Genomic DNA, 26,755 nt, shown 5'->3' on the forward strand with positions numbered 1-26,755 from the left:
AGCTTTGATCAGAAATAATTTGCCTGAGGTCCAGAAATTTCAAATGAATATGGTGTGCCTATTTATATCATTCTCCAGATCCAGAGAACTCTAGCCAGAACTCAAAACAAAGGAATACCACCTGACCTTGTTCAAAAAAGGTGCAACCATTTGAAGTAGAATAGAAATAAAAAGGTAGAAAGAGTATATCTATTTAAAATGGATAACCAACAAGGTCCTTCTGCATAGCAGAGGGAATTCTGCTCAGTGTTATGTGGCAGCCTGGATGGGAGGGGAGGTTGGTGGAGAATGGCCACATGTATACGTATGGCTGAGTCCCAATTTTTCAGAACAGTCCCACCTGAAACTATCACAACATTGTTAATCAGCTATACTCCAACATGAAATAAAAAGTTTAATTTAAAAAAAGATGCAGGTTTAAAGAAAGAACTGATATTACAGTATATACAAACTATACTGATATTATATGAGACTTTGGTAATCAAGAAAACACCACGCCCTGGTTAGGTTGTGGAAGGAGTCAGTGACTAAATAGTTCTTAAAAAACCAAACAAACTTCCAAGAAAGTATCATAAAACTGCTGTACTATAAGTTATTATTAAAATAAACAAGATCTCAGTGAAATGTAGTCTTTGATGCCTCTTATATGATCATTGGACTATGTAAAGAAAATAGAAAATAAGAGACCTGGCATATTTATTGTTCTCTAACTTGAAATTCATCATAGACTGAAGAATTATTAGTAATACTATTATTATGTCAACATATATGCTATGAAACAGGTTTTAATCATAAAACCATAATGAAAATTGAGTGTGTAATAGTACGTGTTTATATAATTAAGATACATAAAAACAAATACTTTCTAAATGTTCCTTTGGATATTACAAAAGCTAGCAAACTAATGAATGGAAAAGTAAATATGTATGTATGTATTTTGCCAACACTTTAATTTAATCAAGAAACTACCTTGTGATATCATCTGGGTCATGTCAATAGTCAAGAAACCCACACGATGCTCCTCAAAGTGAAAAGACAATTTTAACACAAGACAATAGCTAAAACTTCAGTTATCAATGATAATTTCTTAAGATCTCCCAATTTTTCAAGGTGTTTTACTATTTTTACTTAGAATCCAGATTTTTTAATAGGAACATTAAAAAGTTCTGTTCAGAGAGAAGAATAACTTTGATTATGATGACAGAGTACTATAACATCATTTTTTAGCCTCAGAGAAATTCAACAGAAATTACTCTGAATAATTCTAAGTGAATTATTCACTTAGATTGTTTTTTTTTTTGTTTTTGCTTTGTCTGTGAAGAATCTTGGAAGTAGTCAAGGTATAAATTAGCATATACTAAACTTTGATATTACTTCCAGTAAATGCTGAAATCATTTGTTTATGCTAAAATATTGGTATGAGTCTTCTTCCCATAAATAAGCTCCATCAGCCCTCAAACTTGTGTCTGATCATCACGGTCTAGTGAAGTTACTTTAGTGTTCTGATCCCTTTATTACTGGTAGTAAGCTCTAATTACAAAATGATAACAACTTCATATAAAGATTAATGAAACAATTTCACCCAAAAATACAGCATGTATATAATCCATTGTTCAATAAGGATTTCTATGGTTTAGTTTAATTTTTAAATATGGTCATGACTAAGACATTAAATTATAATTTTAATTATAGGAAAATGAATTAATTTCAATATATTTAATGTGGAAATTATTTACCCATATTTAAGTAAAATTTAACTTAAGCAAGACATACTATCTTTACATAGCTTCCCTACTGACTTTTACATCTGCACTCGGGCTTCTTATCATATTTCATATCACCAGCTCATTTAATAATTCCAAATCAGAGCTATCTGCCCAAACAACTCCTGATGAAATCTAGCTAAAGACTCAGTGGTAGAAGGCAAATCAACACAGCTTTTTTAAAATTCACTACATCCCCCACATTGTTCATTTCATTTCTTTAATTCTAAATTTCATTGGAGAAGCAATTATCTATGTCTAAGTCACATCGCCAAGTCAAATAAGGAAAGCCTATTTTAAACCTATCTGACCTCCAGCAAGTTGACTATTAATTATGATTTTTAAATGTGGAAGTTCATGTTTTAAGGAAGATGTGCTGGATATAGTGTCAAGAGTAATTCAAATCAATATAGGTGTGGACAGAAGCTTAAGGTGTTGGCAAGAAGAGAAATGATCATGCCTAAATTTGTCAAAGCATAAAATGGATTTAGAAAAAAGATGGGTAATACTTGAAAATAGTGACTTCTTTTTCTAATTCGAAATATATTTTAATCACTTGAGATACATTGGCCTCTCTTATTTATGAAAAAGAGCACTGCTATTCTGAGTTATAGATAAGAAAATAATTTAAGGAAAAAAACATCAAAAATGTAATTAAACTATTGAGATACGTAATCTTCAGTACTGGTCAGATTATAGAAATAATCACTTTTTTTTTTTTAATTGCAGTTACACCACTTACCCAACTTTTTGCTTCTATCTTTACTCTCCTGGTAAAATCATTATGTGTTTAAAGGGAGAGAGAACAAAACAGGTAAGGCTGCAGCAAAAGGTACAAGGATACAGTCCCTTCCTGGAAACAGGATTTTGTGGCGAACCATTTCTCCCATAATGCATCCCACAGACCATATATCCACTAGAACAGGAGAGAGGGAGGTGAAGAAAAGGGAGGAAAGTAAAGTTAACTAAGATAATTGGTCTCTGAAGGAGGAGGAAAAAGAACAGTTTGATTAGAAGGTACAAATTTTTGTCTCCCACCAAAAGTTGGCCAGAAAGGTGAATTAAAACCAGCACTGTAATAGGACATAAACGATGTCTAGTAGAAGAACTCAAGTTTTAAAAATGACTTTGTGAGTGCCTTAGATTATCCTTTAGTGCCATAAAGTGGTAACGTGGACAAGCACCAGCTTAACCAAACTTATCTCCAAGTCAGGTGACAGCTCAAAGCCACCAAAGGGTTTTCAATGTCATTCGCCGGAGGGAGAGAAAATAGTCTTAATCAACTCTTAGGGGTGGCTATTTCCATTTTCTATTGTACCCAATTACATGGAATAAGGCAACTAGAGACCATCTTTTTTTGGTCCAAAATAAGGTATATGCTGCCAAATCCAAGAAACTAGGAAATGGCTGAAACTATGGTTTAAAGGCAGAAGTATTAGTGACTTCTTTTACTAATTCGAAATACATTTTAATCACTTGAGAAATGTTGGCCTCTCTTATTTATGAAAAACAACACTGCTATTTTGAATTATAGATAAGAAAATAATTTAAGAAAAATAAAAAACACTGAAAATTTAATCAAGTCCTGATATTCAGGACTTAGTTTTTCCCTCAGAAGTTATTCTTATAAATATCAGTTTGAGTTCCTTTTTGAAATACTTCAAGAAAAAAGATGTATAATTAATTTGCACATGTATAAAGGAGTCATGAAGGAAACAGTATTAACGGTGTTAAAAAGTTGTTATGCACCTATGTTGGTTTCCCAGTTGCCATGCTTGTTAACGAAACATACTTCACCTTCTCCTACTAATCTTTACCCTCTTCCAATTCGCTTTTTAGTAAGGATGAAGGGAACTGGGCAAAAACGTTAGGCTAAAATGCTCCTTGAGGAAGGAAGGCAGGGTTCGGGGCATAGGAGAGCTGGCATGCCTGATGTGGGAGCAAGCGGGTTTTTGTGCGTGATAACCCTCATCCCACACGTGGGTGAGAGCAGCACAAGGGTGGTAGGTATGCTTTCTCCACGGATCCAGAGAAGCCAAAAAACGGAGCCAGAAACTTGCAATCCTTTCTAGTGAGGGAAGGACAAGGGATGCAATCACATGCCATTTGGGTTCAGCAAAGATCTGAAAACCATTAACAGCAAATTCAGACTCCCCTACAGATTTTTGTAGATTCTTGAATTTTTTAAATTGGTTCCCACTTTGATTTTTTTTTTAATATGAAGAATGTATACAACTATGTGCTTTTCCAAAAAAGTTAGATGTAGTATTGCCTTGGAACAGGATTAGTTTTTTTCCTCTTCCAAGTCAAAAGGAAACAGAACTCTGCCACTGTTCACCACAGTAAGCCTGACCTTCCTGAGAACTTTTTCGCTTCCTCTGCACAAATGCACAAAAGTACTGGCTCTCCTCTAATCTGAAAGGAACACAAGAAATTTTTCAAAATTTTGGTGGCCAGGGAATTTTCATAAAAGTACTCTGTAGCACCTACACATAAAAATACAATTATAATGATTTCTATAAAACTTATAGCTACCCAATAACTTAATAGAATAAAGCATCAAAATAAGTATGAAAGGTATATTAAGTATACATATACAATTCTACTTTAAAACAGTTTTAATTCCTGAATATATTGGATTTTTTTTAATACACCTCATTACTTGTTAGGGCTATTCTTTCAAAATAATATATTGCAGTGCTTTCTAAGAAGTATTTTTATAAATCCTCATTTTAATAAAATCAAATTGTAATACATTTTGAAGATTTTTTTCTACCTTTTATTTGCAAGTGTTCATGAATACTAGATTTGTCTTCATGAAAGCAGCAGTGTAAAATTTAATATTTTTCTCTCTGTATGGTTTTGGAATTTATAAAAGCTTACCAGGTAATTACTACCTTAGCTATTACTTACAGAACAGTACGTATCCAACTTGAACAATTTGGATTATTCTAAAATGACTATGCATTGAGCATGTGTGAAGATTCTTGCTCCAAGGATTTGTGGTATCTTTTTGTTTATCTTTTCCTACGACTAGAGACATCAGTTTAAGACATGACATAAAGCCAAATGGTAAAAGGCAATAGATGGATTTCTTCCTGTTTATATTCACTGTGAGTTGAGCTGCCTTCTAAATATCAGTGTTTCTGAATATCTACAGCACGTGTGCTCAACAGTATTCATATGACTGTTTAATCAGACTCTATTTATAATTCTTTTGAGTTATAACATTCCAATGTTCTTCTAGCTATGCGTGCTTCTCAGAAGCATCCTTCATGTTGATTCTTCTTAGTAGTAATTTTTGAAAATCTCTGACTATGAAGGCTGGTAGCCCTATTTTTAAAAATTCATAGACATGAGAGAGAACACTGCTCTTGACATACTTAGTTTCTTTACAGTTTCTGTGGCTGCTACTCAGAGGCATCCTTACCGTTCTCCTTGTAGCCCATTCCCAGAATGACCTCAGGGGCCCGGTAATAACGTGTTACCACATAGGGAGTCATCATGAAGCTTGTGCCTGCTGTTCTGGCCAGCCCAAAGTCTAGGATTTTCAATGTACAATCAGACTTGACTACAATGTTACTTGGTTTTAAGTCCTGACAATAAGAACAAGAGAAGAAATTAAAAACTAACATCAAATGGCACATGTGATGTCCATCTACTCAATCAACATGGCAGTCTTGCAATAGCACTCATGGGCCTCCCCTCTGGCTGTAGAGCCCTACATAAAGCCAAAGAGTATTGCCCCAAGGAAGCTTAAAATTAGATTTGGGATTTTTTGTTTTAATATCCTCAGAAAGTTTTTTAAACCCAGAAGATAACTGCATCATTTTTACAATTTTTGGCTCATCTTGGGAAGAGGTTTTTAGAAAAAAAAGAATCACTGATTGTCATCTGTTAGGTTTCTCTTTACAGCAACATAAGCCTTTTAGTTTATATTTCATTTCTAGGCCTGACAGAAGAGCAGATCAGGGCAGCTGTCTTTATGGGACCAGAAACAAACAATGGAAATGAGTTGTCTTGTTTCAGCTGCACGTATGACCTCTGCCAATCAGAATTTCTGAGAAGCCTCGTAAGCTGACTTTCAGTGAGCTGAAACAAAACATTAAACAAAATCAGCTATGGTGTGCTAAGGTTTCCTCCTACACATTAGTGAGCTACGTGCCTATTCTATAGTAAAATAAATGAGGAAGTACATTATATTTAACCAAGCTCCCCTACATAAAGAACGTAATCCACAGTTGCTCTTTATTCTCCACAAGCAACTTAATTATAATTCTGGACTGTGTTCTTACCCTGTGAATAATCCCAGCAGAGTGAAGGTGCTTGATGCCACACAACATTTGGTATAGTAGGTAAGACATTCGCTCGTGGTCTAACTCCATCTGAATCACCTGACACAAGTTAGCATCCATCAGTTCCATTACTAAGTAACTGCAAGGTAAATCCACATTGTTAGTTTCAGATCACAAGACCCATGAAGTCCTTCAAACAAGTCAGAATCCTCTCCTAAATCTCTAAGTCTTCCAAACTTTCCAGCTCAACCTCTAAGTGAATTAAGAATATGAAAACCTAAAAAAAAAAAAAAAGGAATATGAAAAACTTGCAAGTATTGCATGCGTGATAGACGTGGTAACTCTACCACAAAGGTCCTAATAGAAGTAGCATTTACGGGTGTGTGGTTTCTATCTGTGTAGTTTCTACCTTCATTTTGTTCTCAACTTTACCCTGAATTCCCTGAACTCTTTCCTGAGTATTAACATTACAAATAAGAAAAAAAATTCAGAATAGAATTTTCCATTAAATGCAGTGTACCTGTGTTAAAAAAGACAACATGCTGTGATTCACTTATAATCACTATATTCCTGGTGATTTTTTTGCACAAAATTCAAGACACCACAAAAATAGATTAAGGATGATTTTTTTTTTATCATGGCCACCATTAATATTTCTCAAAGTGAACTGACTCATTCTAGAATGCTCACAAAATACATTAAAAATAAATAAAAATAAAGAATAAATAGCAAGCCTTCCTTGATTCTGATTGAACCAAGAGCATGGGACAACAAAACACAAAGAACCAGAAGGCCAGAAAATAGCAGAACTGTCTTTCCAGGAAGAAACATCAGAAAGTGAGACTTCGGGGATCCCTTTCATTTGCTGCCAGTTCTTAAGGGATTTCATTCATTTGACTCTTGTCACTTGTCACTTGTGTTATTTGGATGCTATACTCCCGCTTCCTTCATGAGTTGTGTTACTTACACATCTTGGAACTCCTCCAGTGTTTTCTGGGGTGTGAAGACATTTAATAAACTAATAATCTGAGAAGAGACAGTGGGATGGGAGGAGAGAAAGAAAAAAGGAGAAAAATAATTATTTGAAAAGCATATTTAAATAAGTACTTATTCCGCTCAAAGTCACATATTAGTACTATGATGGAAATAGAAAAGTTGGAAAATTTTTCTAGAACTGTCTCATAGAAGAATGTACTCAGAAGGAATATGTGATCTATCTTCGGTTAAAATGCAATTAAAAAGCTCAAATTCTTAGGCAGAAGAGTCAGAGAAGGTACATAATTGTGATTTTGCTCTAGAGGGTGGTTCTCCTTGGTAAATACAAGGTGATAATATAATTAAACAAAAAAGGAGGAAAAAACATGTAAGGAAAGTTAGGCATCAGTGAAATATCCAGCCGGACTTGGCAAGGCTATGTGAGGGTATTGTGCATGCTAAATTGTTTCAGTGGTGTCCGACTCTCTGTGACCCCATGGCCTGTAGCCTGCCAGGCTCCTCTGTCCATGGGATTCTTCAGGCATGAATGCTGGAGTGGGTGGCCATCCTACTCCAGGGGATCTTCCCGAACCAGGGATTGAACCAGCATCTCTTATGGGTTCTTCACCACTAGCGCTACCTGGGAAGCCCATGTCTTCCTCCAAATGAAAAGTTTGCTTTCTGTGTCAAGGAGATGTTCTAAGTCAAGGAGGTATTCTAAGTCAAGATTTTTTTTGTGTTGTTACTTTAGTTTCTTTTGTTGCTCCTTCATTCACATTCCAATACTATTTAAACTAAAACTCCAACGGTATGTGTGGGGAAAGGTGTGTCTTACATGATATCAATGATGAGTTTAAAGGCAAATGTATTTCAAAAGTTATTAAAATTCTGGTTTTTGAACTTTTTTGTTCTCCTGCTTTAGTTATTTAAAATACTAGACAGTAAACAGAATAAGTAAACTTTAAAAGGAAAAAACCTTTGTCTTATGCAACTAAATTGCATATATAAGTTACTCAAAATTTTCTTTCAGCTAAATATTCTGTATTAATGTGCCAGTGGGAAATAAAAATAAAAACATAGAAAGCAATACTCTACTCATAAAATGGATGCAACCGTTTCACAAAAACAAGTGGAAGATTTATACATCTTTAAAACGTGAACTAATGAATTTCAATCAAGTTCATAAGTGGTACACAAACAAGAAGTAATAAACAAGACAAAATGATTTTCAACATCTGAGGAACACAGTCAATTTAGGGAATGATTTAGGGCTTCAGTAGTTTTCATTTGTTGATAAATTACTGAAAAAAAAATCACCATACTATCCAATGCTTATATACATATATATGTAGAGCCTGATGGTCTACAGTTCATGGGGTTGCAAAGAGTCGGACATGACTAAAGTGACTTAGCACACATGCACAGGTATATATACATGGCAATGGTTGTATCAAAAACCAAGACTATCTATTCTGAAGCAACCTTGCAATATGGAATATGCATATAGAAATAAAACTGTTTTAAAATATTTTCAAACTTGTGATTAAAGTGCTTTGTTATTCTGTATACTTAGTTATGGTGTGTGTTGAAAAATATCTCCAGATCTCATTGGAACATATATCATGAGCCTGTTTTTATATTACCTCATTAATCTTAGAAAGTAATTTATTTTGCACGTGTGCCAAGTTGCTTCAGTCATGTCAGACTCTTTGTGACCCCATGGACTGTAGCTCACCAGGTTCCTCTGTCCATGGGATTCTCCAGGCAAGGATCCTGGAGTGGCTTGCCATGCCCTCCTCCAAGGGATCTTTCCAATCAAGCAATTAATTTTGATATTTGTTCAAATGAAAACATCAGAGACTATGTATAGGACACAAACACACACAATACATACAAATAACTCTTAAAGATGAAAAAGTGCTAATCGATATTACCTGGTGAATAGATAATCTAGGTAATCTAAATTTATCTAGAAAATAGCATTACAATTTTAAATAAATCAAAGTTTATTACTTTAAAAGGTAAATTCCCAACTACATATTGTATGCCTTTTTACCATGTCCTTGTTGTAACACCTTCATTGTCTTTGATTTTCCTTTGAGAATTTCTCCTCTGTTCTTCCTTTGATCCCTTGTAAATCTTAATTCTTATTAATGACCAATTAAAAATCTTGTCTTTAGAAACAGATCATCACAGGTATTTCCACTTTAGTTCAACAATTTTCAGGCAGGAATCTGGATTCAGTTCCTTTTAATTCTAGCATCTTAAACGGCACAGCTATGAATCAATGACCCCACTATCATATCAGCTATCACTTCCTAGAAGGGTGTTCATTTTCTAAACAGATTGTCTTCTTTATTATTAAAAATTTAATTGGCATAATTGCAATATTTTACATTACTTTCAACAGCATTAACAGAGTTCTGCATTCTGACTACTTTGAGTTAGTATTACAAGCACTAATGTGGAATTTACATTTAGTTGTAAGTGAACTTCCTCTCTACTAGCAAGTTCTAGAAATTTATTTCCATTGACTTATATATATACATGTATACAAACATATGTACATACACAGATAAATGGAGTAGCAAATCGGATGCCATTTAAAATCATTATTTCAATTTGGAAATCCTTTCAGGTATCATAAACATGGAACCCCATAGTCCAGTCAAGATTGGGGAATATAAGTCTCTCATATTGGCAAAGTAAGCAGGACTTTGTCCACAATGCCTTTATTGCATTATAGGGGCTGGAAGAAGGGTTAGGGAAATATAAATATATGAAAACAAAAACTATCAAAAATTCCCATGTAGTTGCTTCACCATTTGTGTCCATCCATCTTCCACTGCCTATGGTATTTCTCATCCTCTTTGTTATCATAAAAATAGATTGCATTGGTCATGTGGTTAATCTTGCTCCTGGCTTTATTTACCATACTCAAAGAACAAATTACTTTAGTAGAATGATTTTTCTTAGGAATCATCCTTTCTGTCATTTCTATATTCCTTCCTAGAAGTATCATGTTCCTTGCCTGGCCAGACTAGAGATGGGTTCACACTTCATAAAATTTCTCTTTCTTAGTAAGGCCTTTCCTGCTCAACCTATTTATAAGAGTTACCTTATCTGCTCTGCACTGACCAGTAGTTTTTATCTTCCTTCTTTGCCTTGTTTTACTTGATAGACATTCTATGCATAGATATGCCTATTTTGCAGACTGCCTTTCTCTCCTCAGTAGAACATGAGCATCACTTGGGCAGTGATTGATCTCTCTAATCTTCACTGCTGTATTCTTAGCATCTAGAGCGCAGTCTATACCTGGCACTTTTATTCAGTTAACAAGTGTTTGTCAAGTGACTGAACTAAAAACTCATTAGAGTAGAGTAATAGAGGAAGAAAGAAACACTCTCATTTGGCCTAAATCCATATGTTTTTATTTCAAATATCTTTCAACTATACACTCATATATTTGCTTCCACTTAGTGCCTTACGACAAATTCACCTATTTATAAAAGTGTACTCATAATTTCATATATTCTGTGATCTGACTCATATTCGAGAAAGACTTTGTAAGCAGTTAATATTACAGTATTATAGTAATAATCCATTTTATTACATGTTTAAATGTAACAAAATAGATACTATATTTATTATGATTTATTTATTATTGTCTTTATTAAAAGAAGAATTATCTCCCATTTATCCTTACTAAGAAGAACAGGAGCACAGAAAGAATTCTAGAGGCCTTCACCAGTGGTTGAAGATTATACTCTGAAGTGAAGAAAGCTCTGTAATGGTGCTCCCTACTGAGTTTCAGTGCAAAATGCTTTTATTTTTGTGGCTGCACTGCAAGACATGTGGGATCTTAGTTCTCCACTGCAGTGAAGGCACAACGTCTTAACCACTTGACCTCCAAGGAAGTCCCCAAGCAACGTTCCTGACAAACCTGCTCTGCAGATACGTCTCTGCACCTTTGCCCCATCCGACCAAAAGCAAGATGCCAGAGCACAGTATGTATACTGAACAGTTGGAAGTCACTGCCAGACTACAGCTAAAAGTAAAAGGAGATAAAAATCTTCACCTGTTAATAATTAAATTTAAATTATTATAAAGAAATATAGCATGTTGTTCTTTAAGATATTTGGGGTTTTTGTTTGGTTTTTTTGGAGGGGTTTTTTTTTGGAAATGCATGAAGTTTTCTTGTTAATCTGGAGTAAGAAAACCAAATATGGTTAATTTTTAAAATTAATTAATTTATTTTAATTGGAGGCTAATTACAATATTGTGGTGGTTTTTGCCATACATTGACATGAATCAGCCACGGGTGTACATGTGTTCCTTGTCCCGAACCCCACTCCCACCTCCCTCCCCATCCCATCCCTTTGGATTTTCCCAGTGCACCGGCTTTGAGTGCCCTGTTTCATGCATCCAATGGTTAATTTCTTAACAGGGAAATATCTATCCAATTTAGTCCCTCCATGCCATATGGTTTTCAGATGATTTTTAAGCAGAAAGCTACCGTGAGGACAATGAAAGCAAATGTAGCATATGGGCAGGATAAACAATCTTAAGAGGCAAAAATTGCAAAGTAAAGAAAGCTTTTCCCACTCAAGTTGGCATACTGATCTTCTTTTCCCAATCTCATCACCTCCCACCACCAGCAGTTTAAAATACCAACTCACGTTTTTATGATTCACACACTTCATGAGGACCAGCTCCCGATAGGCTCTCTTGGCATGCGTTTGGTTCTGAAAGGGTCTGCTGAGCTTCTTAATGGCCACATTTCTGTCAAGAACAGCATCATACGCAGCGCTGCAGAGACCCAAGAGCAATCCGGAATTAATAACAAAGGAGCCCTTACAATTCCTGCCTACCGAGCTAAGGGTAATACTAATACTAGTTTGAAATCCTACTCACATACCTGCTTCTCAGGGCACATGTCAATCAACTGTAAATAAAGATATAAGAGTGACTAGTATAGAAACCTTCTACTTGCTAGGAAAAGTAAAAGGGTATCTTGTCAAGAAAACAGCATGTAATTGCGTCAGTGAGTAGGGGACAAAAGAAGAAAGAAAAGTGCTCAACTTTGCCACTAGCCATGTGACTGTGGCAAGGCATTTAATCTCAAGGGGCTTGAATTTCTCGTCTATTAATATGTGATATTTAGCTATAAAACTTTATTGTTCTTTGATTATTTTAAGTAGACATTCATTCTTTCCCCATTCAGAGGAACCAGTTTTTAAGGCATGATGTTAATTGCCTTGAATGCACAGGTGGGCTGATGTTCCAAGTGCATTCATTAACGATAACAGAGCTTGAAATACAGAATGTAATCAGAGAGAATTTCAGAAGCATAAATAACTGCATTTAAATACAAAGACAGAAATGAATGTTACTAACATTTGAAGCTTTCAAACCATTTGAGAATAATTTACCATGCTTTATGTTTCTGCCATACTCAAAGTACATGGGTCTAGGGGTCAATGAGGAAGTCAGTCTCTTCTTGCTATTACATCTAATTAGCCCACTTGCAAAGTTTTTTCCATTCCTGCAAATTTGGATTGTACTAGATTTTGTCTTAGTTGCCAGGAAGGAAGGCAGCAACCAGTATCCTACTGATTTATTGTGCTGGAAGTGACATTAACCATGTAGAGCTCCAGTCTCTACACTAAAAGATAAAGAAAATGATTGTTGTGTTGCAGGATGACAGACTTACAAGATAAGTTTGGAAACAGCCTTAGAGTTCATCTGGTCCATGCCTGCATTTATACTTATTCCTCTCCAAAGTATCTTCATCAAGTTTTGACCAATCTCTGCTTCAGCAGCTTCAAAAACCTGGGCTCCTGGACAAAAAGGCAGCCCAACTCTGTCATTGTCCAACTCTGTCGTTGGACAACTTCAAGGGCTAGAAATGTCATCATTCTAAGGAACAGAAGTGTCTCCGTGATTTCTATTAACTACGCTCAGCCTTGCCTTCCAGGGCAACTCAAAATAATGTCCTCCCTTTTCATCATGCTCTGCTGTGTTGTGCCTAGTTGCTCAGTCGTTCCTGACTCTTTGAGACCCCATGGACTATTGCCCACTAGGCTCCTCCTGTCCATGGAATTCTCCAGGCAAGAATACTGGAGTGGGTTGCCATGCCCTCCTCCAGGACTTTTCATCATGACAGACCTATAATGACTGAAATCCACTAAAGACCCTGCTCAATCTCTGGCCTAATCTATAAGCACTCAGTAAGCACTCAATAACTCTTAGCTTTCTTTACTCCCCGCCCCCAGGTATTTTCTTTCTTGAGCTAAATATCACCAATGTCCTACTCCTTTTGTCAGAGTGTGATTTCAAGTCCTACTGCCATCTGGTCAGTTTCTGCTGAATATATTCCAGTCTGTGATCTCTGAAAGTGATGTTGTTCCTCTAAGCATGGCATATCAGTGAAGAGTAGAGAAAGGCTATCAACTCCTTCATTCATTCACTTACTCATTCATTCTGTTGACAGTTAATACAGCTGAGTCTGTCCTAGCTCCTTTGATAAATGCATCACACACTATTGATTCACAGTGAACCTATGATAATTAGAAACACTTTCTTTTTAAAATCTTATGCTGCTATTTGACTCTGTCTTTCCACACTGTTAGTTCTATTCTTGTGTTTGTTCTTGTTAACCTACCAATGGCAGCACAAGGAAAGGAAAGAGTCAAATGGGCCTTCATCTTTTACGTAGTGTATAAGGGTAACAACGAGACAGGAAATAGAGGAACTGAACGTGCTTCCTGGAGATAACAAATTATATCAGCAGGAAACTGATCAGAACAGTCACCTTAAAGAGAAAGACTAAATTTAAAGCCAAAATAACTAATGTCAAGTCTTTAAAATATCTAAAGAAAGAATAGCAATTAGTCATGTCAGCCTAGGAAGGAGTAAGAGAGGCAAATTCTGGTACGACCTGGCAAAATAAATGCCTCTGATGTAGGGTTCTGGTGGCTCAGATGCTAAAGATTCTTCCTGCGGTGCGGGAGACTGGGGTTTGATCTCTGGATTGGGAAGATTCCCCTGGAGAAGGAAAGGGCAAGCCACTCCAGTATTCTTGCCTGGAGAATTCCATGGACAGAGGAGCCTAGTGGGCTATAGTCCATGGGGTCACAAAGAGTCAGACATGACTGAGCGACTAACAGTGATTGACTGATGTTGGTCCAGGCATCCAGTCAGCCAGGTGGACATCCCTACTGTGGTAGTCACAGACCTAGGCCAGTTAGCAATCTAGTCTGTGTCTCCTTAGGCTGGTTCTACCCTCTGCAGTTGAAATTCTGCTCATCAGGCTCTCCTTCAGAATCCTGCATGCAAGAAATCCACCCATATTTGATTAGCTTGACTACTGAATTTCTCGTAATTTAAAAAATTGGCATCTGGTTTTATGTGTGAGCCTTTAGTGAAGCTCCTCAATGTGCATTTGAGTCCCTGAGATACTGAACAGATCCTGCAACACTGTAGGCCCATGTGGGATGACTGAGAAAATGTCCCCTTCTGGGTATCTGGGCAGGTTCTGGCCAGTTTCTCCTAGAAGTGTTGCAAAGTTCTCTCTCCCTCTGGTACCTCTTTCTGAAACAATTCTAGGTCTGAATCAGCACTACTGCTTAATAGATGTGAAGTTATGAACAAGCCACTTATACTTTTTGGCATCAATGTCCTCATACTTAAAAATGGAGATAATAACAAGATTATAACAATCTGACAAGATTGTTATAAGGAGTAAATGAGGTAGTGATGTATCTACAGTGCCTCGCCTAGAGTGTGCACTCAATAAACAATGACTATTACTATTTTTCAAGTCAATGTCTTTGTTTCAGGGAAGAACAAAATCTGACTCCATGTTGGATCTGTTTCTTTTACTTTAACCTTTGCTTCCCATTGCTTTCATTTTTTAATTTTTTTATTTTTTTTAATTAGTTGGAGGCTAATTACTTCACAACACTTCAGTGGGTTTTGTCATACATTGACATGAATCAGCCATGGAGTTACATGAAACAGATTCCCATTGCTTTTTTTTTTTTCCAGTGGGTTTTGTCATACATTGATATGAATCAGCCATGGATTTACATGTATTCCCAATCCCGATCCCCCCCTCCCACCTCCCTCTCCACCCGATTCCTCTGGGTCTTCCAGTGCACCAGGCCGGAGCACTTGTCTCATGCATCCCACCTGGGCTGGTGATCTGTTTCACCATAGATAGTATACATGCTGTTCTTTTGAAATATCCCACCCTCACATTCTCCCACAAAGTTCAAAAGTCTGTTCTGTATTTCTGTGTCTCTTTTTCTGTTTTGCATATAGGGTTATCGTTATCACCTTTCTAAATTCCATATATATGTGTTAGTATGCTGTAATGTTCTTTATCTTTCTGGCTTACTTCACTCTGTATAATGGGCTCCAGCTTCATCCATCTCATTAGGACTGGTTCAAATGAATTCTTTTTAATGGCTGAGTAATATTCCATGGTGTATATGTACCACAGCTTCCTTTTATTTACTAAAAGGAAACTGTCTATACATAATGGCCTGCCTCAGGGAACCCTGCCCCTCTGCCTGAAGGTTAAACCAAAGTGTCTATGAATAGCTGACCCATTCCTGACCTGTGAATGGCTACAGGAAAGAAGAAATTAACACATCCCCTCCCCAAGGCTGGCTATTCCAGGAGATATTTAAAAGACTTTTGGCCTTTTTACTTTACTTCCTAACCTCCTCCACCTTTCCATTCTATAAAAGAAACTGGCATCCAGACCCCTGACCAGACAGTTATTTATTTTGAGACACTAGTCTCCCATCTTCTCGGTCTGCTGGCTTTCTGAATAAAATCGCTATTCCTTGCCTCAACACCTCATCTCCCAATTTTATTAGCCTGTCATGCAGTGAGCAGAGTGAGCTTGGAATTGGTAATATCCTTGCTGGAGTCATTGTGTGATGTAGGGCAGGATAAATATATATATATATATATATATATATATATATATATATATATATATATGTCATTCTTTTTTATATTTATGTGCTATAATTGGACAGGTATAATATCTACTAATTAGCAATTTTTAATCTTTCCACTAATTACAAATCAGTTATACTACCATCTTGGCCACATTTCACAAGTCCCACGATATAAAAGTCTGGGACAAAAACTTTATTAAAATCCAGATACATCATAGCCATACAGTTCTATTACCTACCACTTTAATAAGCTATTTGCTATGATTTATTTCTAATGAAACCCCTATTCTCAATGATCACTACATCCTTTCTTAATGGCTCACAGGTTTTCTTTTCTAACTAATGCTAGGGCCAATGTCAAGTTCAGCAGATGTCTCTTATGCGTTCTTTCTTCCTTCTAGAGAAATAAGAATGTTTGCCTATCCATGGTAGTATGGAACATGGTAGTTTGACTCACTGAACTTCCACTTAACCCCATGTATTATGCCTTCCTGTACTGAAGAAACTTGAAAGATACACATACAATTCCCAGATGCTTTTGCAACTGGTATTCTGGATTCCAATATGGTTCTCCCATGCAGATGCAATCATGGGAGATTTTTAGGGCAAAAGCAAGGGTGGCCATCTTTTAACATCTCTCAGTTGGCAGGCCTGGTCTCAAGAAGACCTAAAAATTACTTCTGAAGCAGTGAAAATTCATGCCATGCACTAGATTCCTGGGTGAGGGGAGCATTTGAAGAAGAGGCATTAATGGTCTTCAGGGACTAGCCACCAGGCCAGTGGTTTCCAGTCACCAGCATGATGGAGTAGCAATGATGGTAATAATGAGCACACAGTTCCAGCTCTGTGATTTTCAAATCTTGGTTACAATTATGTATTCTGGAAGTTCAGGTTTTCTAGGATAATCTCAGAGGTTGGAGCTCCCCTGGTGATTCGGCTCTCTTGTGTCTGGGAGCCATTCCAGGAAGGCCAGACTAGAGTCCACTTCTCCAGGCTTTCCAATGCACCCAATTTACCGAATTAAATCTTTGCTTATTTACAGCATTTCCGTCTCCTGCTATGAACCCTGGCTGACACTACTGTCTTTCCCATTTTCTGTAATTTCTCAGTGATTACTGGCAGCAGTTTAGCAAATACATCTGCAAGTTGGCATCGCTGATGCTGCACAGTCACAAATTAATGTCTCAAAGTTTTCCATTACTCTTAACTTCTTCTTTTTTTGAATCCTGGTCTATAGAATATTACTTTATTTCTTTCAGCAGTTTTTCTTTTTTCTTCATGTAGGTGAAAAAGAGATAAATCTTTATGAAGGTTTTCCAACAACTTCTAGCAACTTTCTGGCAACTTTACTGAAAATTTTCGAGAAATTTCTTGACATACAGTACTAACTCACCTCCACTTCTACCAGGTTTATTCATAAAAGAAAGATATAGCCTTCTGTTCTTATGCTCCTGTTATTTAATCCAGTTTTATGATGCAAAAAAGTTATGTTTACTGCCTTGAATAAATATGTATTTATATAAACACTACACACACACACACACACACACACACACACACATCCTTGTAGGTAAGTCTGTTCTCAACATAAAATCAGTTTTCTGTCTAGCAACTGTAGAAAACCTCTTGCAAAATTTTCTTCTTCCTAAGTCATCATTATTTATTTGATAATTTCTCTTGTTCCCCTTCCCTATCACATTTAAAATGTTCTTGATCAATATTAACATGTTAGTGCACAGAAAATAAAAAAGAATAAACCAAAAATCCCTAGGCAGGATGAAAAGAGCTTTATGTCTTAATAAAATAAAAATTTAAAAAACCTTATCATTGGAGCACCTTAAGATTCTCAAACCACAGCTGGGAAGCCAAATTCTGTCCCGGAATACACACTGCACCCTTCACTGCTCTGTCCCCATGTTACTATTATGTTCTCACTTTGGCTTTTACCAAAGGTCTCGACTTTAATTGAAAATGATCAAAAAGTCTCTACTCAGTACCCTCAAATATCTCTTTTACGCCCAAGCTTTAGAGTTCCTAGCCATGCTATCAAGACACTGATTCCACCACAGAGAAATGCGTAGGCCAGCCTACAAAATCACCTCTGCATCAGGGCTTTTGTTCTTTCTGCCAGAAATGCTCTTCCCACATCCCCACTGGCCTGACTCCATCTTATGATTCAGGTTTCAGCCTAAACATCATCTCCTCAGTAAAGTCTCTCCCTAACCCTCTTCTCAAAAGTCAGCAGTTGATCATTTTTGATTGACTAATTTGTCATTGAATGGCTTGGCTATATCACTTTGAGTATATTTTGTTAGTGACACTTTTTTTTTTCCTGCTCATGGTCATTTTGGTTTATTTGCATTCATATCTTAATGCAGACAGACACACAGACAAAAATATATAAATAAAATGAAATTTTAAAAAGTTTTAAACTCATAGAAGTATTTTTTAAAAACAATTTATTGGCATATAGTTGCTTTACAATGCTGTGATAGTTTCCACTGCACAGCAAAGTGAATTAGCTATATATAAATATATATTCCCTCTTTTTTGTTTTCCTTCCCATTTAGGTCACCACAGAGCACTGAGGAGAGTCCCCTGCTTTACAGTAGGTTCTCATTAGTTACCTATTTTATACACAGTATCAATAGTATATGTATGTCAGTTCCAAGCTCCCAATTCATCTCATTGCCCTCCTTTTCCCCTTGGTAGTCATACGTTTGTTCTCTACCTCTATTTCTGTTTTATAAATAAGATTGTCTGTATCACCACTTTAGATGGCAAGTAATAGAATTATGACTAAACAGTGACTTAATTATTAGAGGTATTCAATATATCATGTAACAGAAAGTCTAGAAATAGGCATGTCCAGGTTTCAGGAATACATTATAACTCTCATGGGCCATAGACACTTTGGGTTTCTGATTTTCTGCAAATTGTTTCTAAACATGTTAAAAAAAGCTAATAAGAAAAATCCATTAGTGCTTCCAAGGGAAGTATAGGTGCTGCCACAGGCTACTAAGATGCCCCTTCAGGAACAAAGGACTTTGTTTGTATCCAACTGCTGGGAACGCTACTAGCACACAGCCCCTCAGCTCTTAGTCCTCTCTGGTTATAACCTCAGCTGAAAAGAGCTGCCTAATCAAAGTAACACTCTCCTCTTGGGCAGCCTTCGATCAGCAACTAACAAATCCAGGATTATGAAAGCCTGGCCATCTTATGTCAACTCAGGAGAGCGAGGAAGGCTCATTCCCTCTTCAGAATTTCCAGTAGAGTCAGCAGAGGCTTCCAGTGAGTTTCCATTGCAGCTGAACTTCTGATTCTTTCCCTTCCTTTCCACTGCTATAAATCCCCAAAACACTCACTAATAAATCTTATGCATGTGATCACCATCTCGAAGTTTATTTTCTGGGGAACACAACATTTGACAAGCAGTAACTCGTAGACAAATAGAGCAATAAGCTGTGGCATTTGCCAGGATCTTTTTCTAAGCAAAAGGCAGTGTCCCATTATAGAGGAAGGTGGCTGGGCTCAGAGCTCAACACCAAGAAAGCCATTTCATATGCAACAAACGAACCAAGATGACCAAGCCTTATTATCTAGATGGGTTGTTTGCAGAGATGTGGATGAACCTAAAGAGTGTCATACAGAGTGAAGTAAGTCAGAAAGAGAAAAATGAATATTGTATATTAATACATACACGAACCTAGAAAATGATACAGATGATGTTATCTGCAAAGCAGAAATAGAGACACACACATAGAGAACAAATATGTGGATATCAAAGGGTGAACAAGGGGTGGGAGGAATAGGGACACTGGGATTGACACCCACACAATTTTGATACTATGTATAAAACTTCCCTGGTAGCTCAGTTGGTAAAGAATCTTCCTGCAATGCAGGAGACCCCAGTTTGATTCCTGGGTTGGGAAGATCCGCTGGAGAAAGGATAGTCTACCCACTCCAGTATTCTTGGGCTTCCCTTGTGGCTCAGCTGGTAAAGGATCCACCTGTAATGCGGGAGACCTGGGTTTGATCCCTGGGATGGGAAGATCCCCTGGAAAAGGGAATGGCTACTCACTCTAGTATTCTGGCCTGGAGAATTCCATGGACTGTATAGTCCATGAGGTCGCAAATAGTTGGGCAAGACTGAGTGATTTTCACTTTCACTTTTTTTTTTTTTCCATAAAATAGATAATGAGAACTGACTGTATAGCACAGGGAACTCTACTTAATGCACTGTGATAACCTGTATGGGATGGAAGTTCAAAAAGGAAGAAATACATGTATATGGATGGCTGATTCATTTTGCTGTACAGCAGAGGATGAGATGGTTAGGGAGCATCACAGACTCAGTGGACATGAATTTGAGGAAACTCCAGGAAATAGTGAAGGACAGGGAAGCTTGGAGTGCTGCAGTCCATGGGGTTGCAAAGAGTCCAACACAACTGAGCAACTGAACAACGATGGCTGGTTCATTTTGCTGTACAGTAGAAACTCCGACAACATTGTAAGGCAGTTCAGGTCAGTTCAGTCGCTCAGTCGTGTCCAGCTCTTTGCGGCCCCATGGACTGCAGCATGCCAGGCCTCCCTGTCCATCACCAACTCCCAGAGCTTACTCAAACTCATGTCCATCGAGTTGGTGATGCCATCCAACCAACTCATGCTCTGTCATCCCCTTCTCCTTCAGCCTTCAATCTTTCCCAGCATCAGGGTCTTTTCAAATGAGTCAGCTCTTCACATCAGGTGGCCAAAGTCTTGGAGCTTCAGTTTCAGCATCAGTCCTTCCAATGAATATTCAGGACTGATTTCCTTTAGGATTGACAGGTTGGATCTCCTTGCAGGCAACTGTGCGTCAATAAAAACTAATGTAAAAAATCCACTTTGCACTTGATGGACAACAGAGCTGAAGCATGAACAGCAAGAGGCTCAGAAGCCAAACCCTCAAAGATAGGACCAAAAGCAGCAGCTCTTCCAAACACTAGATACTGAACTAGAACTTTACAGCCCTCCAGCAAACGAGTGTTGTGGGAGATCACATGAAGACTTACCACATGGATGAAGAATGGGGGACTAGCTAAACAAACTCATCATCATGAAAAATAGATGAAGGTGAAGAAGATGACTGTCTTAAGCACAAGGCAACAATATTCTCGGAAATCGGGATGCTGGCATTGGGGAAGAACTGAAGGCTCCCGATTAGAAGCTGCCTCATCTCAGTGAGATGGAATGATAGGTGCTGCTTCTCTTGCTCTTTCTATTGTCTTTGTGACAAGTTGTCTCATGCCCACTCTGCGGCCCTTAGTCACCACTAAGTGTACCACCATGTATGATCCAGTCCATGATTTAACCTACAAAATTCACGGAGCTGCCAGGCCGCTCCTTGATAGGCTCAGTAGGAAAGAGTTTAGTTTAAAATTACAGTTTAGCTTGATAAGAAATATCTGGGGGTAAAGAGGCTGGTCAGCCTGCTATAAAGCCTATAATGAGGTTAAAGAGATTAGTCAGAATAACAGTGCTACATTGATTTTGCCATGTGTGTGGCATCAATTTATAATTATTTATTTTTAGTGTTTACTAAAAACTTTTTTTAACTTTTCAATAAAACCCTTTTGACAAAAATAAATAAAATTGAGACTGCATATTTAATTAAAATACCACATGCTGAATTTTCATTTCTCATGTTTTCTTGGGCATAACTAAATGAAAGCCAGAAAAATAATTCTCCTAAAGAAACATCAGTATCTATTTCAAAAATTAGTAATTATTTTAAGACCATGCCCAAAGACAATGATTTAATACATGCACCTAAAATGCATTTGAACGATGACTTTTCATTTAGGTCAAATGACGATTCTAAATTAATTTTGCTTATTTTCTATATCAAGATGTATTTTTGGGTATATACAAAAAGTTAAGCAAAAGTTTATTAATGTGTTGCCACAGAAGAATAATTCTGAAGGCATTTAAACTATGTCTGCTTTACATCATTCTATCTGCTCTATGCCAAATTCTTCAAATATAAAATCAGAACTTTTCAATAATAGTTGGATTTTACATAGTATATTAGAAACTATACTACAGTTTAGCTTGATTTTCTATAGCACAGTGGTTGTGAAGCAAAAATAACTCACATTTGAGTCCAAGCAAATTGAAATATTCTATGAATCAAAATAAAATGTGCATATGTGCCAAGATTTGCAAATAGAATATATACATGGTTAAAATAACTTTATTACAAAATTTTGGAGAAGAAGCTGATGTTGAACAAAAAATACAGATGCTTCTGAAAGGCAGTCGGCATTTTCTTAGCACCCCTTATGATTCTGGTTGAAGAACAACTTTTTGTAAATAAATCTTAAATTTCAGACTGTTTTTTAAAATCACTTAGAAATCTTTAACAATAGTATTCAGTAAATGGAGCATCCCTATATATGTCAACTCTTGAAATTTTGGAAACAGCTATTAATACAAACAAATAATACTTGCAAATAGAAGCATAATGAAATGTGGCGAAAGGAATTGATACAAGAAAGAAATGGAACAAATCAAATAATAAAATCCTGTTTGAAAAAAGTTTCCTTCAGAAAAATACCAGTGAAATTGTATAAGAGACAGAGAGGGCAATGAATTTTCAGTTGATAAAAATACAGGAGGATAAATGAAGAATAAACATTTTTCTCATGTTATCTTTTTAATATTTAAGTGATCAATATAAACACATCTTAAATTTTTATTTGTATTATTTTAAGTAATTTAGAACAAACAGCTCTAATTTTAAAGTTGTTATTCAGTCACTAAGTTGTGTCCAACTCTTTGCGACCTCATAGACTGCAGCACACCAGGCTTCCCTGTCCTTCAACATCTCCCAGAGTTTGCTCAAACTCAGGTCCATTGAGTCGGTGATGCCATCCAACCATCTCATCCTCTGCCACCCCATTCTTCTTTTGCCTTCACTCTTTCTCAGCATCAGGGTCTATTCCAATGAGTCAGTTCTTTGCATCAGGTGGCCAAAGTACTGGAGCTTCAGTTTCAGCATCAGCCCTTCCAATGATATTCAGGACTGATTTCCTTTAGGACTGACTAGTTTGATCTCCTGCTATCCAAAGGACTCTCAAGAGTCTTTAGCAACCACAATTCTTTGACACCCACCAGTGTATTATAGTATGCCCTTTCACTGCCAAGATTTTCCCAACTTAGAGATAAATGATATGATCCCCTGCTACCGAAGGCTACTGTGCTTCTTGTTGAATAGGCTTTTGCAGGTTGTTTCCACAAGATGGAAGAGGCAGAAGCAAGGAATTGCTCTTCTAGGATTATTGCTACATTCTTACCTTTGGCCGTTTCCTGGCAATAAAATTCGAAGTCTGATTTCTATTTAATAGTTTTAAGTGCTTATAGGTTAGGTGAGTGTCAAAACCTGGATGATGGCAGAGTTAGCTAAGGACTGAACATTCATTGAGCACATCATTTTTATTTGTGCAAGTAACTCTACTCTGAAGTGGCACCTCTCCAACTGGCCTTATAATAAAAAATGTGCTATGTCTAAAATTAATGTAACTAAAGACAGTAGGATGTTCCTGTGGCTCAGAGGTTGCCACTATTTCTTGACACCTACCAGCTTAATGAGATCCATTAAGTGACCCACAGGAATCACAAATGGTTCCTGCATACAGGACATATAATTATGTCAGGAATAAGCTTCATTGCCCAGCCCATGGGCCTACTCTCTCTTCTGCGCCTGGCCCAGCACAGTTTCTGGCTTTATGACCGCCCTCCATTAGTCTGACAATTGATGCAGCACTGTCAACTACGGATGACCCCCAGCATCTCTTGACTCTGAAAATGTGTATTAGCTGTTGTTTATGGCCTCTGGACTTCTTTCCTTTGTTATTGTCCTGTTCCTGTTTGTCTACTGTTTATCTTTTTTTATTCACTTCCCTGACTCTGGTATTTGGGCTGATCTTTATGAAATTGACTTCTCTATCTGCAACAGTTTATTTGTATGATTATTATGGTATAATTATCATACATTACCTTCTACTACATTTCTTGCTATCCTCAGAGTTGTTGTGCTTCTTAGTGGTCAAAATCCTGAGGGATTTAGCTCTGTATACCCTACATGTTTGTTGCATGGAATTATATTTGCTGTTGCTAATTTTTTATGTCTAGAGGTTTAAAGATGTTAGGAAGATAGTACTGTATAAGTTCAGAACAAAAGTTCAAATAAACCAAGCAGCATATTTTGACTTAATGCTGGGTTACTCAAGATGCCAAGATATTATCCCTAGCTAAAATGTCTGCCTCAAAGCTCCTGACTCACATATATAACTACCTACTGCACACCCCTAATTAAATGTCTAAGAATTATCTGAAAATTAATATGCCTGTAACTGAAGAAACCCCTTATTTCTCTCTTCATCTCTTTCTCTCTTAACCACCATTTGTTCAAAACGGAAGTCATCTTGATTTTTTTCTTCTCATCTCCTCCCCATACCCAATTCATGAAGGTCTGTATTTAGTTCCAACATAAGTTTTCAAATTAATCCACTTAACTCTAACTCCATTTCCACTATCATGTGCTACATGTAGAGCAGAGACTCCCCTTAAACAGTCTCCTTACATTAACTCTTGCTTCTGAACAATCCACAACTCCCCATCCTCATAGTCTCACTACTTTGTGTCTGAGAATTCTGCTTGTTTTTAGTGCTTATCAAGAAAATGACTAAAGTAACACAGCATTAAGAAAATAGCTGATAGAACCTCATAAATTCTTACAAAAATTAAGTTAGCTTGACTTAAAAAAAAACATCTGCCACACTGCTTGATTTTAAGTCCAGTGAGGGCAGAAGCCACCTGAATCTTGACCACCTTTTTTTCTCCAGTTTTACTGGGATATAAATGACAGATAACATTGTATTAGGCCAAAGTATACAGCAAAATAACTTGATACATGTATATATTGCAAAATTATCACAATAAGTTTAGCTGACATTCACTTCATCACCTGACTTAGTTACAAATTTTTCTTATGGTGAGACTTACTGTCAACAACTTGCAAAAATTTAATACAGTATTGTTAACTACAGGTACCATGTTGTGTGTTACATCTCCACGACTTGACTTATAACTGGAAGTTTATACTTTTTTGACCACCTTCAACAATCCCTCTCCCCACCCTTATTCCCATCTCTGGCAACCATCAATCTGTTTCTGAATCTATAAGTTCAATTTTTTTTAGATTCCACATATACGTGTAATCACACAGTATTCGTTTTTCTCCGACCTTGTTAACAAGATCCATCCGTGTTGACACAAATGGCAGAGTTCCCTTCTTTTTATGGATGGATGATATTCCAGTGTGTGTGTGTGTATGTGTGTATAGATACCACATTTTCTTTATCAGTTCATCCATCAATGGGCACTTAGGTGCTGTGTGCTTAGTTGCTCAGTCATGTCCAATTCTTTGCGACCCCATGGACTATAGCCCACCAGGCTCCTCTGTCCATGGGGATTCTCTAGGCAAGAATACTGGAGCAGGTTGCCAAGCCCTCCTCCAGAGGAATCATCCCAACTTAGGGTTCGAACCCAGGTCTCCTGCATTGCAGGTGTATTCTTTATCATCAGAGCCATGTGGGCACTTAGGTACTTGGTAAATAACGCTGCAATGAGACTCGCTCACCTTTGTTTGCATTGAGAGCACAGCACAGTGTCTGGCATGTATTTTTAAACAAGTAATCCTATTGCTGATTGAAACATTCCTAATAGTAGAGCAAAATGAATTATCGATCTCAGATTTATAAAAACAAGAGTCAACTAACTTTTAAATATTTTTGAAGTCATATGTTTCATCTTTAAAATTTTTAAAATTGATGTAAAATTTGTATTTTAATCCCATATATATCCATATTTAGTATAAAATTTCACTTCTTCATCAATACTTCATTCTTTACATGAAATGTGAATTCAAGGCAGGTCTACCATATTTATCGTGTGGCTCTGAGCATTCCTGCCAAGCTGCATCAGAACCCCTTCCCAACCAGCTTCTTACCCTGAACCACAAAGAATCCAGTTTGAAAAATGGGAGAATAACATACAGGCTGTTTTCTTTCTATGTAAATTTGATTACCATTTCTAGACAGTAATGTGACTGAAGTTTCTTCCACCAATAAACATTGTCCTAATATCAAATAATTTACAGATGCACTTTAGGAAAGATCATCTAGGTTCATCCTCACATTGACAGATACTGATGGGAAGCCTAGGTAAACTGGAAATGTGAAGACTTGATGTAACTGTTAACTCTAGGTAAAAAAAAAAAAAACTATGCATAGGCAATTTTATTTTCAGTTCAGTTCAGTCGCTCAGTTGTCTCCGACTCTTTGCGATCCCATGAATCGCAGCACACCAGGCCTCCCTGTCTATCACCAACTCCCGGAGTTTACTCAAACTCATGTCCATCGAGTTGGTGATGCCATCCAACCATCTCATCCTCTGTCGTCCCCTTCTCCTCCTGCCCCCAATCCCTCCTAACATCAGGGCTTTTTCCAATGAGTCAACTCTTCGCATGAGGTGGCCAAGGTACTGGAGTTTCAGCTTCAGCATCAGTCCTTCCAATGAACACCCAGGACTGATCTCCTTTAGGATGGACTGGTTGGATCTCCTTGCAGTCCAAGGGACTCTCAAGAGTCTCAACACCATAGTTCAAAAGCATCAATTTTTTCGGCATCTCAGCTTTCTTCACAGT

The 26,755-nt window shown here is 37.1% G+C and overlaps 1 protein-coding gene across 9 annotated transcripts in view; it reads right to left on the reverse strand.

The window, feature by feature from the left end:
* Positions 1–26,755, reverse strand: part of MAPK10 (mitogen-activated protein kinase 10) — a 603,644-nt gene that overhangs the window by 85,320 nt on the left and 491,569 nt on the right. For 7 of the 9 annotated variants that reach the window (XM_043448312.1, XM_043448316.1, XM_043448310.1 and 4 more), the window contains 5 exons: positions 11,713–11,842; positions 7,026–7,084; positions 6,059–6,197; positions 5,194–5,359; positions 2,608–2,679 (listed from right to left, as the gene is read on the reverse strand). In XM_043448312.1, coding sequence (XP_043304247.1) covers positions 2,608–2,679; positions 5,194–5,359; positions 6,059–6,197; positions 7,026–7,084; positions 11,713–11,842 — 566 coding nt within the window. The remainder of the gene's footprint in view (positions 1–2,607; positions 2,680–5,193; positions 5,360–6,058; positions 6,198–7,025; positions 7,085–11,712; positions 11,843–26,755) is intronic. The other 2 variants (XM_043448311.1, XM_043448318.1) reach the window with 1 other exon arrangement.

This window comes from Cervus canadensis, chromosome 26 (assembly GCF_019320065.1).
Source record: "Cervus canadensis isolate Bull #8, Minnesota chromosome 26, ASM1932006v1, whole genome shotgun sequence".
Classification (NCBI taxonomy): domain Eukaryota; kingdom Metazoa; phylum Chordata; class Mammalia; order Artiodactyla; family Cervidae; genus Cervus; species Cervus canadensis.